The 17,824-nt window shown below is 38.2% G+C and overlaps 1 protein-coding gene across 12 annotated transcripts in view; it reads left to right on the plus strand.

Moving 5' to 3' along the window:
• Positions 1 to 5,183: 5,183 nt before the first annotated feature.
• Positions 5,184 to 17,824, plus strand: part of TRIP12 (thyroid hormone receptor interactor 12) — a gene marked incomplete at its 5' end in the record, with an annotated part of 106,235 nt that continues 93,594 nt past the window's right edge. For all 12 annotated transcript variants that reach the window (XM_079710447.1, XM_079710452.1, XM_079710454.1 and 9 more), the window contains one exon: positions 5,184 to 5,281. In XM_079710447.1, the coding sequence (XP_079566573.1) occupies positions 5,184 to 5,281 (98 nt within the window). The remainder of the gene's footprint in view (positions 5,282 to 17,824) is intronic.

Raw genomic sequence — 17,824 nt, forward strand, 5'->3', positions numbered from 1 at the left:
GGAGGAAAAACATAGTAAAGATTTATTCAACTCACTAATTAATTAAGGGAACCTGTTAGGATAAGCTGGTTCATATAGCATTTGAGGAACTGGATATTTATAGGCAATTTAATAAAGAACTTTAGATGGTAAATCCTATTGGGCAGCAAACTGCAGTCTTTGGGATTACGTCTACTGGTACCGTTGTTTGTATTTCTTCTACATACACATCTGCAAGATAACATGTAAATTCATTGTCTGAAACCCTAATTAATAGGAAATAGCAAATTAATGCTTCTGTCTTCTAGAAAAATTAAATAGTTCCTAGCTGACCCTGTTAAATAGTATTTCATATGGCATTGAAAGGGTATGCAGTCATCTTCTTTCTTTATATGTTTTAAATAACTTTTCTTAACCCTTGTCACCAGAGTAAGAAACTTGAGAGACATTTTAATGTCCCCATTCATATATATGCTGAAGTTTGATAAACACAATCCTAGACATTTCTTTTTCTCCTCGTGGTATAGATTTTATTGTCTAAATGTTTCCTGATTCCTATCTCTTCATTCACTTTCCATTGTTATCGGACCCTCATCCACCCTTAAGTCTGTTTGGTAACTTAATAGTTGATCTGCTTATCTGTAGGTCTTAAACCCCAAGTTTTTAGCTTTAGGCCCTTCATGATACAGTTCAGACTTATTTCTTAGGTCCATGTTCTTCCCAGATTTTTTTTTTTTAATAAATTTATTTATTTATTTTTGGCTGCATTGGGTCTTCACAGGTGCGGGCTTTCTCTAGGTACAGCGAGCAGGGGCTACTCTTCGTTGCGGTGCGCAGGCTTCTCATTGTGGTGGCTTCTCTTGTTGCAGAGCACGGGCTGTAGGCACGTGGGCTTCAGTAGTTGCAGCATGCGGGCTCAGTAGTTGTGGCTCGCGGGCTTTAGAGCGCAGGCTCAGTAGTTGTGGCGCATGGGCTTAGTTGCTCCATGTGGCTTAGTTGCTCCGCAGCATGTGGGATCTTCCCAGACCAGGGCTCGAACTTGTGTCCCCTGCATTGGCAGGCAGATTCTTAACCACTGTGCCACCAGGGAAGTCCTCTAACCTTTTAAACTGGACTTTTTCAACCTGCTGAGGGTGAAATTAAGTTACCCGTTTTTTGTTGTTTTTATTTACAGTATTACCTTTAATATTACTTCTCATATCATTTAGCATGTTTTATGATTATTACTCATTTAAGGATTGTTCAGTTAAACTGATTATCTCAAGGAAATGTAAAAGGATTAGGACCTTCTAGATATCCGTCCTAGCTTGCAATCTCTTAATGTTTTGACTTTTTAAAAAAGGGAAACGTAGAATTATTTTTTCTTCATTTGTTCAGTCATATAGTATAGTCATAAAGAGCGTGGACTTTAGGTCAAACCTGTGTTTGAGTGCTGGCCTTATAACATATTAGCTTTGCAGCCTTAGGGTTATTACAACCTACTGTGTGCCACAGTTTCTCTAAAGGAAGGTTATTTCTTGTCCTACCAATTTTGTAAGGTTGTGAAAATTAAATGAAGAGGCACTTTGCCAGGGATGTGGTAAGCACAAAATAAACATTACCCATAATCATTTTTATTTTAATATTCACTTTAAAACCTGTATTTTTGCCAGTAAATTTTCTTTTCTAGTGTTACAAAAAATATAATTTGGAAAATATAATTTGGAAATACTATTTTTACATGTTGCACAACATCCCAACGTGACATTGGAATGGTTTCAATTCCCCTAAATTGAATTAAATGCTTGGGACCCCATTCTCAGATAACCTAGCTCTTTTCCCTATACTCAGTGGCTCTTACTCTTATTTTTTCTCTTCAGAACTTTCTGATTAACTGGAAGAAAGACAATACATTTCTGTCCATTTCCCTAATGCAGACTAATGTTTAGCTTTCTAAACTAATGTTTTGTTCATTAAAGGTTCATGAACCAGGTTGCACTGTTGTATAGCAGATACAACTACTAAGAGTTTGACATTTGACTTGTAACTATACTATACATGCTAACTAGTGTTTTTGTTTGTTTTTTTAACCTCCTTCCTAAATCAAAGTGAAATATAAACTGTCCTAAATGGTTTTATAGAATTTTGGGGGTCATTTTTTCCTCTCTAATTCCTTTCTTATTCAAGATGTTGGACTTGATGTAGACTTGATGACCACCCCCCTTCTTCCCCAGATTCACCAGTCATTTAATTGTGCTAATAGGCACTCATTAAATGGCTGCTGTATGTGTCAGGCACCGTTCCAAGAGCCTTAATATATGTTGTCTGTAGTACCCAAACCCTAAATTAATAGTGTTATCTCTAGTTTAATGGAGAAAGAAACAGAGATGAAGGTGTAAACTATTGTATATGTCTCATTTTTATTAAGTAGCAGAGCCAGGATTTAGTCTAGTGTGGGGATACAGAGCAGTAAGCTCCTTGTGATCAGGGATTGTTTTATTTGCCTCTATATCTCAATCCCTTGCTCTTAGGGAAGCTTAAAGGATATTCATTCCCGTTTTAAAGACAGTCGTGTTTGAAGTCCTTGCCATTTTTACTTAAGCAAGAATGACTTCTGTTATAAGCAAGGGTGACTTCCATTCCATTTCATTGTAGAGTTGTTTAATACTGCCCCTGGTACTTTTTTTTTTTTCTTTGCGGTACACGGGCCTCTCACTGTTGTGGCCTCTCCCGTTGCGGAGCACAGGCTCCGGACGTGCAGGCTCAGCGGCCATGGCTCACGGGCCCAGCCGCTCCGCGGCATGTGGGATCTTCCCGGACCTGGGCACGAACCCGTGTCCCCTGCATCGGCAGGCGGACTCTCAACCACTGCGCCACCAGGGAAGCCCCAGAATTCACTTTTGAAACGATAGTGCTAGAAGTTTAAGACTCATGTTGACCCGTGGGTTTTATGGCAGTTTCTGCCAATATAATTTTATCACAAGTATTTTTTTAATTCTGAATAAATGTTTATAGTAATAATAATAGTTGGTGTGTACTGAGCCCTTGCTATGTGATAGTCACTGTGTTAAGTGGTTTGTGTGGATCTTCTCATTTAATGCTCACAGCTACTCTATAGGATAAGTTCTTTATCCCCATTCGATAGACTGAAGCACAGAGGACTTTATGTACAAGGTCATACATTTTGTTGGTACTGGAGTTAAGATTTGAACTCAGTGAGAGGCCATTTAACTCCAGAGCCCAGCATTTGTAATCCAGTGACCTACCTTATTGCTTTCAAAGGATAAGTAGCAAAAATGACTCCTTTCGTTTCAGACTTCAGACCCCCAGTCCTCTTTCTCAAAGTTAGTCAGTACCATCTGCAGGGGATACGTTTCAAGCTCCCAGTGATGCCTGAAACCATGGATAAAGCCAAATCCTGTATATACTATGTTTTTTCATATACTAATTGGTGGGGAGCATATATAGTAGATACATTGGGCAGAGGGATGATTCACATCCTGAGCGGGACAGAGAGGGATGGCATGAGATTTCACCAGCTACTTGGAATGTTGTACAATTTAAAACTTATGAATTATTTATTTTTGGAATTTTCAATTTAATATTTTTGTACCAGGGTTGATCAGGTAGGTAACTGAAACCATGGAAAGCGAAACTGGTGATAAGGCCGGTGTGGGGGGCGGGTTGTTAACAGTGTCTGTTGTATGAATTTATTGCCACCAATTTTTAATGAGCAAATACTATATAAACATACATGTGCAAACCTTTTAAATATATATGTACACATAGGTGGGAATTATACTGTTTTTCCCCAAGCATATCTTGGAGAGATCTTTCTTTCTTTCCATCAGTACATGTAAACTGAACCTTCCTCTTTCTCTTTTAATTTTTACATAGTATTTCCTCTTTTTTCTTCCTAAAATTGAGAGTAATTATATTAGTAATTTGAACTTTCTGACTGAAGTTTATTTGGTATATTAATTGGTGATGTGGGCATGTGTGACAGAAAGAAACAGTCCTTTTCTACTGAATTGGGTCAACATGTAACTCAAAAGAAAACCCAGTTTCCTGTTACATTGCATGGAATCTCTTAAAATCCAGTAATAGATTTAGTTATGGTTAATTTACATTCTTTTTGGCACAAGTTTCTGTAATGTCATATGATCGTTCCTTCTGTTCCCTCCCCAATCTATAGAAGTAATTAAAGAACTCTACCTGGAATTTGACTGGAGGCTTAAGAAAAATTGTGTCAGATTTGATTTATAAAAATTGCAATTCTTTCTTTCTGTGATAGTAATATTGGCCTGTTTTGTCAGTTAAACTCATTTCCTTTGAGTGTCAGCATTTTTTCCTGTATAACAATTTCTTATAGAAAGATTAAAAGTTCAAATTAATTAATAACTGTGTTTTGAACTAAATTGTTAAGCTTATGAACTGTATTCACAATTTCTTGTTGCTAACATCTCCATGAGGTAGATATTATACTGATTTTACAGAAGAGGTAAACAAAATCTAGAAGTCAAGTTTCTTGTCCAGAGTCACAGCCAGCGCAGCTGATGTTGAAATCCAGGAGATCTAGGACCATTTCTCAATTTACTGTACTTGAGCTGCTTTTTCCTTGTTTCTCCATTAAGATATTATAGTTTTACCATTTCCTTTGTATTCATGATTTCATTTGTTCACAGCAGTGCTGTGAAGTAAGCATGGTATATGTTGCTTTTATTCTGTGCCTGAGGAATCTGAGGCTAGAGGTTATGGTTTGTACAAAGGCAGACTCCTTTAGTTACCCGTTCTATCACAGGACTTGAGCCAAGGTGTTCTGACTTTAGGTGCAATGCCCTTTACCATGTAGTACTAGATGTGGAAACAGATTTCTACTTGTGCTCTGTTTTTTTTGAATTGGGGATTTCTTGGGCGTTCCATGAGAAATCTAAGTTAATTCTGTGTGCGGGATTCTGGACCTCATGTCTTGAATTTGATATATTCCTGACACTTTATAACACATTAATCAGCCAGACTTCACACTTTAATAAGACACTGCAGCATTGGTGAAGGCTGTACAATCAAATTGTTTACATAACATTTCCCCTTCATCTTTGGTGCCCCTCATTTGTTTTTGGTGTTGTACTATGTATAGTTGACATTTTATTTTTTCTCCTTTTTTTCCCCCTTTTAGTGAATGGTAGTGTCTAGAAAGGGTATGTCCCTTCAAGAGAGAGGTGCCAATGTCCAACCGGCCTAATAACAATCCAGGGGGGTCACTGCGACGTTCACAGAGGAACACTGCCGGGGCCCAACCACAAGACGACTCGACAGGAGGAAGGTATGTATTTAATGGTAATTTAAATGGTAATTTCAACCATTTGTGATCCCTTCCTTTATGTATATTGTGACTTGATTTATTTACCTTATTGAAAGGAAGCTTCTTTGTTTTAAGATCTTGAGTTTTGATAGCTAGCTTTTTGAGTTTTTTCCCGTCTTACTTTTTGACAACACATGCACACTGACAGACTGGCAAGGCCGTCTGGCTTGTGTTAGCGCATCGATTCTCAGCGTGTGGTGTTGAGCTGATCTTTTTAGTTGGAGTCGTTGTATAGGAGGTACTGTGAAGAATCGATACATTCTCTTGAATGCAAGATTTCGTGTCTGATTTAGCTAAGAACTGTCATTTTATGCATAAAATAACCCAGAATTACTTGAGCCTAATTTTCAGTCCATGGACTAATCATGGTTAGATTATAATAGATTATGGCTAAACTCTAAGATTATCTGATGCAACATTTTGAGATATTACCATGTATATTGTCTACTAAATTATAAAAAAAATGGTAAATGTCAAATGTAAAGAAGATACTGAAATACATCTTGTTCATGTCAGGTGATTTAATTGGTTAAACATTTGGACTTTGGACTAGGACAGCTTTGTGTGCAATTTCTGCCTCTGCCTTTAAATAGCTATGTGTCCTTTGTTATATCATTCAGGAAACCTCCATTTTTTAGTCCACACAGTGGGGGTATCTGTTTCATAGGGTTGCTAGTTAACTTCAGTATTGTTAACATGTTAAACTCTGAGAGCAGTGCTTAGTACAGAGTTCTGTTCTAAATTTTTTTGCTTTTGTACATTTAGATTGTTCTTTGGGAACAGCCACACTTAACTTTATTTATGCTGTTGATTAGAGAAATCACTCCCCCATTATAAAAATGTTACATATTTTACAGAATTTGGAAAATACAGAAAAGTATGAAGAAAAACATCACAGTTTCACAGTCCACTTGTAGTCACTGTTAACATTGGCCTATTCCTCCTTAGTTGCTCTTTTTTTTTAAGGCATGTATGTGTGTATACATGTGCACGCATGTGCACCTAAGTTACTCACACCTTTCGAACAATTACAGTTTTGTACATATTAATCCTCAGGTTATATTTAGACCCTTGCATATGATCGACAGACATTTTGCACTGTCACACAGTATATTACTTCTAAATCCACAGTGACGTTTCAGCACCATTATCTTTTCTACACATTAGTGATAATGTTGTAAAATTATTTAAATGTTTTATTATATTATGTATTTTAAAATATGAGTGGAAAACAGATGGACATGGTTAATACTAGTTATTAAAATGCATTGGCTTAAAAGTTGTAATCAGGATGGAACTCAATCAGATTTGTAGAATGGCAGATGTTTCCCTGAAGTTCATGTGCTTTAAGACAATTGATGATATGCTCAATTGTGAAGGAAAATAATAAAATTTCAAAGCGTGTTTTGAATGGAGAAACACGCCAAAGAATATAAAGCAAGGTATAATTAGGGTTTTTATAGCTTTAATCTCTCCTACTTTTCGGTCATGTGGCCCCATTTCAGCTCTCATGATTCCAACTTTTACATGTCTTTAAAAAACATTTCCCCACAAAAGTAGTACAGAAAAGAGGGCCTATTCACTTTTTAAAAACCTAGTATCATATGTGTTGTTTCCTGTGTCTTTAAAAATTGTTTAAAAACAGGACTTTTAAAGTCTTCATGTTCAGTTGTGTGTGGTTAATACCATAATTTGTAATAACTTTGAATATATAGATTTTCCCTATTTTTATGTGGATAAGTATAATTATGATCAGGGCATAGAAATTTAGAACTTTAGCCAAAAAGTCTTATCAGTTTGGCTAAGAATGCAAATTAGAAGATATTTGCACATCTGAATTTCATTTTGCCATTTTAAACAGCTTGATTCTTTTGTTTGTGATAACAGTCTCAGAGCTGGAAGGGACCTTTTCATCAAACCCCAGACTGATTTTTGAAGCCCCAGGAGAGTGTGCTATGCTAACAATTATCTAACCTCTGAGAAACCTCCCCAGTCATTTTGGGGAGTGAGTGGATTGGGGTTAATTGGGAGAGAGCAATTACAACTGTATTTTTATTCTTTTAATCTAACTTCTGTTGCTTAGCTTTCCTATAAGTAAAGCGCTGTTACTGTGGCTTTTGTTTCCAAAAAATAGTGGCTTTGGTCTTGTGAATGTATTCATAGTGATACAGTGATTCAAACAGTGCTAATAAATAACAGCACCTACTACAACAGCACTGGTGGAGTATTTTTAGTTAAGCCATTTTTTATACATATTCTTTCAATTTGAGACTCACAGAAACTCTGTGTGCTAAGTATGTAACCCCTGTTTTCTAAATGTGGTAGTTTGCTCAGCTTTACATGCCTGGTATGTAGAGTCAGGACCTGATTCCTGACCTCTTCACTTGCAAGTCAGTGATTCCTTTCATTGTGCCAAACTGTTTTTACTGCACAAACCACTTGATCCAAATGATGAAGAAGGACTTAGAGGAGGGTATGAAGTACTTACAATTGAAGAGTATTAACTCATTCAGTTTAGAATTTAAGGAGCAGTTTTCCCCTCCTAGAATTTTTTAATTCATTCATTTTTGATTCACTGTTTCCTCCCAAACTTGCATTAAGTTGTCTTCTATGTGTAGCTTCCTTCCTGTGACCACTCCTGCCCTTTTCCTAAATCAAGCTCACTTACTTTTTTTTTCTTTTTTTTTTTGCGGTACGCGGACCTCTCACTGTTGTGGCCTCTCCCGTTGTGGAGCACAGGCTCCCGACCTGCAGGCTCAGTGGCCATGGCTCACGGGCCCAGCCGCTCCGCGGCATGTGGGATCCTCCTGGACCGGGGCACGAACCCGTGTCCCCTGCATCGGCAGGCGGACTCTCAACCACTGCGCCACCAGGGAAGCCCTTTTTTTTTTTTTTTTTAAGAAGAAAAGTTTTAGTTCACCCTTAAGATAAAAGAAAGTTGGATATTTGGGATATATTTATTTTTTCCTTATTATTCCCTCTGTTCTTTTTCACCCATCCTTCATCTCTGTCCATAATTGAGCTAGATTATCTTCCTCCTCTTCTATTGTTTTTCTCTTTTCCTTTCTTCCATAATTTTTTGGGCTATTGTTGCTCTGTTCCTCTTTTTTGATCTCTTTTTCTTCTTTAGGAAATCACTCACCTCCATTGCTTCTCTGTGGGCTTGCTCTCAGGGATGCTATCTAGTCTTTCCCACTTCTAGCACAGGTATTTGTAGGCTCTCCCTCCCTCTTTGCCATGCAGTAGCATTTTCATTATATCATGTGCTTTTTCTTGTTTTTCTCAAATGTCAGCGGTGGGATTGAATTCAATTTTATAGCAACTTTGGTTGAGATTGCTGTAGTGAAGGTTTCTTCTACATTGTTTTTGTTATAAAAACACAGCATATTGAGAAAAGAAAATTGGGATGCTTCAGGAAAATAAAAGAATTAGGATAAATTCAATCCATCCACGAAAGATAATGATGGTTAGTATTTCTACTCCATGATTTTCCGTGATATGAAAGCCCATGATATAAATTAGGGCCTCTAGTCCCATTCTCCCCCTCCACCCCAGTTTTTTTCTGTAAAATATGTTGCTGCTGTGCCTGTCACATTTGAGTATTATTCTGATTTTATCAAGTCAAATTCCTGAAATGGGTTCATAGGACCTAAGGATATGAATATTTTGAAGACTTAACAGAATGCTAAATTGTGTTTCAGAAAGATTGAACCACTTTATCTTTTTTCCTTTTTTGATTAAACCAATTTATACTCCTACTAATACTTTGTGAGAATGCCTATTTCGCCAAATCCTAGTCAGTACAGCACAACATTTTTTTTTTTTGCGGTACATGGGCCTCTCACTGTTGTGGCCTCTCCCGTTGCAGAGCACAGGCTCCGGACGCGCAGGCTCAGCGGCCATGGCTCACGGGCCCAGCCGCTCCACAGCATGTGGGATCTTCCCGGACTGGGGCATGAACCCTTGTCCCCTGCATTGGCAGGCGGACTCTCAACCACTGCGCCACCAGGGAAGCCCCAGCACACCATTTTTAATCAGAGTTTGTGGAAAAAAGTGTTCCTTTGGTTAAAGTTACCATTTCTTTGGTTACTTTAGAGTGAAGATCTTCCCCACATATTGGCCATTTTTATTTATTTTATGAGTTGTCTATTCGTGTCCTTTGTTTTAATTTTGGAGATGCTTGCTCTTTTATTAGAACCCTTTATGGGAAGGGTATCAACCTACTGACACGGGCAAGTATTTTTTGCTAGTTTTATTACTTGTTCTGGTTTGTTTTAATTTATAGTAGATTTTAAATTAGATAGTCAAGTCTGTCAGCTCTTTGTTTCTTTTCTTCCTTTGCCTTCTCCATACCCAGAATAAAATTTTCTTCTCAGTTCGGTTATGGTTCCATTTTTACATTTTATTGTAATCCATCAGTGTTTTTTTAATGGTGTGAGGAAATGCTTGAATCCAATCCACCCCACCTTCTCACCCCCAGTACAAAATTTGTCTGCAAAGTTTTGATAATTATTTATTACTGAGTAATAAAATTTTATGAGATCTAAAAGTTATAGCTTTCTGTTACCATTGTCAAAGCAGGGATTTTTTAAGCCAGCATTAATTATACTAAGGAAGAAATAGATTTGTGTTTTGCTTAAAAAACTATTTCAAAGGGATGGGATACAGAAAAACACAGAAGGAAAATAAATATCATCCAGAGATTGTCTGTGTTAATATTTTGATTTTTATCTGTCTTTATCTGTTATTTTTTGGGAGGGGGGAGGATCTGAGTTCCCTGACCAGTGATTGAACCTGTGCCCCCTGCAGGGAAGTCCCTGTCTGTCTTCAAAATACAATTTAGCATGTAGCTGATTACACTGTAAATACTTTTGGATCCTACTTTTTTCACTCAGTATCCTAACAAACATTTTCTCTTACATTATGATTTTTTGGTAATTGTTTACAGATGGTCACATGATTTGCTGAATCAGTACGCAACATTTTCCACTATTAATTTTCATTTTTTGGATAGTTAGATGGTTGCAGTGGGAAAAGTTTTCGCTTACGCTTAAATGTTTGCAATTTTGGCATCTCTTAAGAGATATGTTCCCAGAAGTGAAATTGCTTGGTCAAAGCGAGTTTTTTATGGTCAACTTATTTCACATAAATTTTTTTCTCCAATTTACTTATCACCGTCAGGAAAAAGAGTGCTTTTTCTCATCATTCTATTTGTGTTATCTCCATTTTGCGTTTTCCTGCTAATTTGATCTGGAAAAATTGCATTGATTTCATTTTATTGGTGTTTCTATAGTAATGAGATGTTAAACATTAGAAAAATAGGTTTAAGGAGTGAGATCTGAGTGAGAATACTTCTTGATGTAAATGTACTAATAAGTTTTCATGTTATTAACCTTCCTTTGAACCACGATACAGGAGAACTGAACCTCTAATTTGTTCAGCTGAGATTAGCCCCTCTTCTTGTGTAATGATTTCCCTCAGTTCTTCACCCACGTATTTTGAGTGGTAGTTAATTTTTTCCGCCGTGATCTTACTCTGCTCCTGGCTCCCCATTGCCTTTTGCCAAAGCTGGGAGAATCTGCAGTCTTCATTTATTCTGAGCTCAGTGATGGGACTGAGGTGGTCCTATGATCCATGCTGGAAAAAACTGAAAGCTTTTCCCTTTCTGGTAGCACAGGGAAGATGTGAATCTGAAGTTGCCAACTGCATGTCTCCTGCCTTATGGAAGATGATGGACAGTCAGAGAAAAGCAAATATATTAGAAATCACGTGTGATTAAAATTCTGACTAGTTTCAATTCCTTAGTTCTTCAGAGCTGTGCTGACTCTTTTCTCTAGACTTGCTTATTTAACTCTTTGGATTCTGGAGGTATGTGTGCCTTATTTTAATAAAGCCTCTGTTTTTGGCTTTAGAGCTAAAGAGTCCTGCCTTGATGTACTTGGAGTACAAACTCAGTACAAGATTTTATTCATGGGGCTTCCCTGGTGGCACAGTGGTTGAGAGTCTGCCTGCCGATGCAGGGGACATGGGTTTGTGCCCCGGTCTGGGAGGATCCCACATGCCGCGGAGCGGCTGGGCCCGTGAGCCATGGCCGCTGAGCCTGCACGTCCGGAGCTTGTGCTCCGCAACGGGAGGGGCCACAACAGTGAGAGGCCCGCGTACCGCAAAAAAAAAAAAAAAAAAAAAAAAAAGATTGTATTCATCCATTTGTAGAACACCATGCTAGTAAGCACCATGCTAGATGGTAATTATAAAAATTAGAGTAGAATAGCCTTTGTCACAAGCAGTTTCCAGTTCAGTAGGGGAAATGGGCATGTAAGTGGTTATTAAAGTCAAGTGAGAAACATTTCTAGTGATGACCTCATTGATGGGGCTTTGAAGGCTGAAGAAGCAGTTGTAAAATGGTACATGTCAGCCATATTTGTCTCTACTTGAGATGTGGAGTCATTAGTTACTTCCAGAGTGGATTTGATTTCTCATTTTTCTGTGTCTCTTGTTACCTTGCTCACAAGTAGTAGGTATTCAGCAAATACTAGTGTTGAAATCAGGAGATTTACTTCCTTGGCATTTTTAGGCACAGATCTGTGACTTCCTTTTATTGAAATGGTCATGAAAAGGTCATTGACTGGAGTGAAGGCCAGTTGAAATAGGGCCTGGTTTAAATGGGCTATGCGACAAGGTGCCTGGATTGTGCTACAGTAACAAACAGCTCCTAAATATCAGTATTAACAATCTAACCACTAGGAAACATGTCCATCCTGCGCTACCTGCAGGCTCTGCTCCGTGTCTGCACAGTCAGGTATTCAGGTGTCACTGCTGTGGTGGCAAGAGAATATGCTGACTTGCTCTCTGGCTGTCCAAGGCTTCCCTCAGAAGTGATCCATTTCCACTCATGTTCCTTGACCAGAACAACTTACATGGCTGCCCATAACTTCCAGGTGGTTTGGCAGGTATCATCCTACTGTGTGTCTGGAAAGAAGAGAAATGGAATGTTTGCAAAAAGCACCTGGTAGCTATCGCAGGCTCTTTAACACCATTTTTAAATTTTTGTTCTTGCTCCCATGTCTGCAACAAACCGTTTATTTCCCTAAATTCTACTTAGGGCAGCATGGCCATGCAGTTGTGTGTTGTTCTCTTCATTCTCCTACTTAATTAACCAGTATGAGTGCCTTGTAATTTTGATCTTTAAATTTTATTTATTTATTTATTTTTGGCTGCGTTGGGTCTTTGTTGCTGCGTTTGGTTTTTCTCTAGTTGTGGTGAGCGGGGGCTACTCTTCGTTGCGGTGCGCGGGTTTCTCATTGCGGCGGCTTCTTGTTGTGGAGCACGGGCTCTAGGTGCGTGGGCTTCGGTAGTTGTGGCTCATGAGCTCTAGAGCACAGGCTCAGTAGTTGTGGCACACGGGCTTAGTTGCTCTGCGGCATGTGGGATCTTCCCGGACCAGGGCTCGAACTCGTGTCCCCTGCATTGGCAGGCGGATTCTTAACCACTGAACCACCAGGGAAGCCCTGCCTTTTCAAATATTCCTTTTTTGGTGTTCCTTCCGTCTCTTTTTTAATCCTGACCTTTGCCCAGTCAGATGGAAGCACAAGCTTCCTCATCTTTGGGAGGAGAATGAATGTTAAGGGGAGACAGTGTGATGTGACAATGACTTCATTGTTTCTTAGGACTAAATTGAAACCACTTTAAAAAACAATTTATACTGGAGTTGGCTCAGTAACTGGTCACTTGCTCATTTCAGTAATGGCGAATCTTACTGCATAATTAGGTACTTTGATTTTCACCCAAAGAACCACGTGTGCACATGCTTTTCCACTTTTTGGGCTGCTTTGGTAATGCTCAGAAGGCTGGTCTGTCCCATCAGGCCTTGTGCTGGGAGGCAGGATTGACAGTGTTACGTTCAACAGTGGCATGGTTGTCTTGATCTAAAGAGGAACAGAGGCTACTTTTTTCTGGGTAGAAGTTATGTGCATTGGATTCTTAATAGTATCCATGTTAAATTATTTCTTGGACCAACAAAGTAATATTTTATATATTGTGTAATTTTCTCTGCATTATATATTTCTTTCTTTAATCATCAAATGTGAAATATTGTCCATAAGTCACTTCATAAACATATTGGAAACCTATAAGGCATCAGCTGCCATAGATTATTTCATATCTTACCTGACGATTTGCTCTGATTCTCCTGTCCCTCAGTATTGAAGGAATCTGATGTTCCACACCACTTTTTACAAATGCCTTCTCAGTCTCAGAATGCTTTCCTGGAGTATCAGTGTGACTAAAAAAATAAATATATGCAAATGCTTCTTCAGTAATTGAACAGCAAGTTTCAATATCATATATGGAAGGCTTTTACGTTTGAAGCAGGAGGGAAAACGTGATTTTCTTCTATTTTTCTCATATAGCATCTCCAAAGCCTTAAGCCGTTTATTTTGACATATACAATCAGGAACAGAAATACCAGCATGGGTAGGAAAAATTTAATAACTAGATGCTGGCCTTTTACTTTCACCACTAAGCCCCTAGATGTAACTGTGGGGTTTCAAATTTAGGGATTTGGAATACCTGGGCTCAGTCTCACCTTTCCTGCCCAAGGGCTGGGTGATTTTGGGCAAGCCTCCATTCTTACATCTTTAAAATGGAAATATACCTGCCTCTGGTGTCATTTGAGGATTAAGCTAGATAATGTCTTTAAAGAATCAGTATAAAGCTTATCACATAATCACACCTTTAAAATTATTCTGTGTTTTGGGTTTTTTTGGATTTTTTTTAATTTTTTTACTCTTTTTTTTGGCTGCGTTGGATCTTTGTTGCTGCACACGGGCTTTCTCTAGTTGTGGCGATCAGGGGCTACTCTTTGTTGCAGTGTGCGGGCTTCTCATTGCAGTGGCTTCTCTTGTTGTGGAGCGTGGGCTCTAGGCACGTGGGCTTCAGTGGTTGCAGCACATGCACTCAGTAGTTGTGGCATGCAGGCCCTAGAGCGTGCGGGCTTCAGTAGTTGCGGTGCATGGGCTCAGTAGTTGTGGCGCGTGGGCTCAGTTGCAGCACATGGGCTCAGTAGTTGCGGCACGTGGGCTCCAGGGCTCGTGGGCTTCAGTAGTTGTGGCACACAGGCTTAGTTGCTTCACAGCCTGTGGGATCTTCCCGGATCAGGGGTTGAACCTGTGTCCCCTGCATTTGCAGGCGGATTCTTAACCACTGCGCCACCAGGGAAGTCCTCTGTGGTCATCTTAATACATTTTTATCCAGGTATTTGTAAAAGCCAGTGTAGTTCATGAGATAGTATTGTATCACTAATCTATCACTAATCACTAATTTTCTTTTATTATCTCAGTGTTTATACCCCTCACCCAACTAATTTATTTGTGAAAGGTGGGGGCAAAAGTAAATTGAGCTGTGAGATTCCCTTTGGGGGGGTGGGCATCTTTTCCCATGGTTTTTGTTTGTTTGTTTGTTTAAATATGAATTTTATTTATTAAAAAAATACAGCAGGTTCTTATTAGTTATCTATTTTATACATATTAGTGTATATATATGGTTTTGATTTTCAGTCCCTCTGCCTCTTTTTCTTTGCACAGTAACTTAAAGTTATTGTAGTTTACTCACCCATTCTCAGTATACCCAGATTGTTGAACATATAAAAGTTTGGCCTTTGCATGTTTCCAACCCTGTTGTTAGTCTCTTACTCCAAGCTACGATTAAGAACAAAATCCTTCCAAAAGGCATTTAAGCCCTAGCCTGACCTTCCAACCTTGTTTCCTAATGTGTCTCTGTGCTTAGGGAAATTCATATCATTTGCCAGGTGCCAGGTGGGTTTTAAAATTTGCCGCCTCTCTGCCCTTTTTTATGCTGCTTTTAAGTGGAACGCTCTTTTTCCTCAGCTTTTCATTCTTCAGGCTGTGGTTTAAATGCCACGTGGTCTATAAAACCTGTATTTTCTCGCTAAGAGTAATTTCTCCCTTTGTTGTGAACTTTATAGCACTTGGTAGATCTCTTTGTTTTATGAATTCTAACCTCTTTGAGGACGGGACACAGTGTAGTGTGTTGTCAGTATTTATGTGCCCTTTCGTGACTTGCATATACTTGAGTTGGGAAACCAAGTATGTGCAAGTGTGAACTGAGTAGCTTGGTACAGTAGTTCTCAACTCTATTCGGTCCAGTGCTCCCACTCTACAATGTGTCTCATATAATGTAAACATCTTTATTTTGATGCTCCTTTAGTATCTTGAATTAAGAAGTATATAAAAAGCCTCCCTCCACAGTTTAGAAACATGAATGTAATGTACAAGCATTTTACAAAGGTGAAAATAAACAAGTAAAAGGAAAACAGTTGATAACAAAATAAGATTATTTCAGTAGGTAAATGCGGGTACTTGACAGAAGATGACACTATATTCAGATGCTTGCATCTATATTTGAATTTATTGAATGTGACAGCTGCAACAACAGACTTAAATGCTGTAAGCAGCATTTTCATTATAAACTTTTCCAAAATGATGCATGACTCTTGGTCAAGCTGCAAAAAACAGATAGAATCTTTTGTGGATTCCCATGCATTCCTGCAGAATTTAAGTATATAGAGAACCATGCAAAACAGCTCTAAACTGAGAAATTATAAACCTGTTTTTCCCCTATGTCATGGCCATGTTTTAAGTTTTTTTTGTAAGGTCTTCATATATTAACAAGGCTATGTGAAATATATGGGTGATGAGACAGTTTTTCACTGTGTCTCATGGGTTCTGTGTATTGCATGACATCTTCTACCTCTAGTCCTTACCTGCTAAAAATGCCAAGAGCACTACTGTTCCCCAACATACTGTTTCAAAATACTCCCCAGAGGAGGAACCACTACTGTTTTTTTTTTTTGAAACCACTGCTTTTTAAGATAAATCAGGAGTTCTAAATTACAGAATTATTTGGGCTAGCATTTCTCCATAATTGAACATAGGAACATTGGTCAGACTACTCAGCTTCTGTCTTGTGACTGAAATAGAAACTAGTACATTTTACAGAGAGCATTAGTGAGTTTTTTGTTTAAAGTGGTTTAAGTGAACTTTCCACTTTGATTATTGAAAATCAGGGGCTTCTTTATAATATGCATTTTATAGCATTATAAATAAAGCATTTAATTTTTGGAACACAAAACTATAATGTTATAATTCTGTATATAAAATGCAAGAGCATAAAAATGTACGTCTGTATACACATGCAGTACCAAATCATTTATATTTGGTAATATATACATATATTTGAGTTGTATGTCTGGCATAGATATTAATTTCAAAGAAAATCCAGACACTGTAATACAGGGAATTAACTAGCTCCTTGTAACTAGCCACCTTCCTCATTTTGTCTAAGATTAGAATAAGAATACTTTTTGCTACAAGGTTTTGGCCTCTTTTAGATGTCCTCTGGCCTAGAGATGGTTTCTAGTCTTTAAGACTACCAAGTCTAATCTTTAAGACTACCAAATTAAGTATCTAGAAGGGACAGTCACTACAATTTGCCTAAAAGTCAGCAAGAGGCGTTTGAGACTTGCTTTCAAGTTAATGTTGAAAGCCTATAACCCAGAGTTGATCATAGTATGCTCTGTTGCACCCTGGGTTTCTTTAACGTGAGTTGGCCTGCAGGTACTTGGTAAATAGGAAAATGATGGCAATATGATGTGGAAGTAATGTCAGGTCATAGGCAGCTTTTCCTGTAGTGTTAATATATGAACTGCTAATCTATGAAGTCTTACGAAAGACCTGGAAATAGTGCAGAAATGGGTTAAAGAAATCATTTAGTGCAAGAAATAGCTAGTTCAGTGGCTTCCAGAACCACCACACTTTGCACTGGTAACACTCCCAGGAAGCTCAAAACCATTTACTTCTGTATTTATAAAGAAAGAAAATGACAAAAAGGGAAGTCTCCCCCAGAATTGTATTTTTAATTTTGTCGAAGCTGGTCCTGAAAGAAAATGTCTTGAAAAATTTACACTTAAAGGAGAAAGTACAAAAATAAGACTCTAATGAGTAGACCAACTGGGATTATTGGTGCAAATGTTAGTGAAGGTTTAATCTTTTATTAAAATTGATGACGTTTTTGTTAGGACTCTCACTGCTTATTTTCACCATTAGTCCAGTTATTTTTAGTGGGTGATTTTGCAGAGCATGAGATTCTTTTTTTTCCAGCAACATCCATAGGTTGATGTAGAAGTTCCTGAATATACTTGTGCCCCCGCTCCATCCACCCACCCAACTGTCTTGGGCTGTAATTCACTAAATGGGCTCATTCTGGTGCTACTTAAGAGTTTGTCGTGAATTTTATTGTCTTGTTCTTGCAAATTTGATTTACAGTGGATATAACTTTTACGTGTCTTAAAGAGATTATGTTTTTTAATAAAAATTAATGTTAAACAATAAGGTTTGATAAATGAGGGAGTTGGTAAAATGAGCTAAAAGGCATCAAGACTCGTTTAGTGCTGAATGCTGTTATACTCTAATTGGCTGTTCTAATTGG

This window comes from Hyperoodon ampullatus (genome assembly GCF_949752795.1).
Source record: "Hyperoodon ampullatus genome assembly, chromosome: 8".
In the NCBI taxonomy this organism is placed as follows: Eukaryota; Metazoa; Chordata; class Mammalia; order Artiodactyla; family Ziphiidae; genus Hyperoodon; species Hyperoodon ampullatus.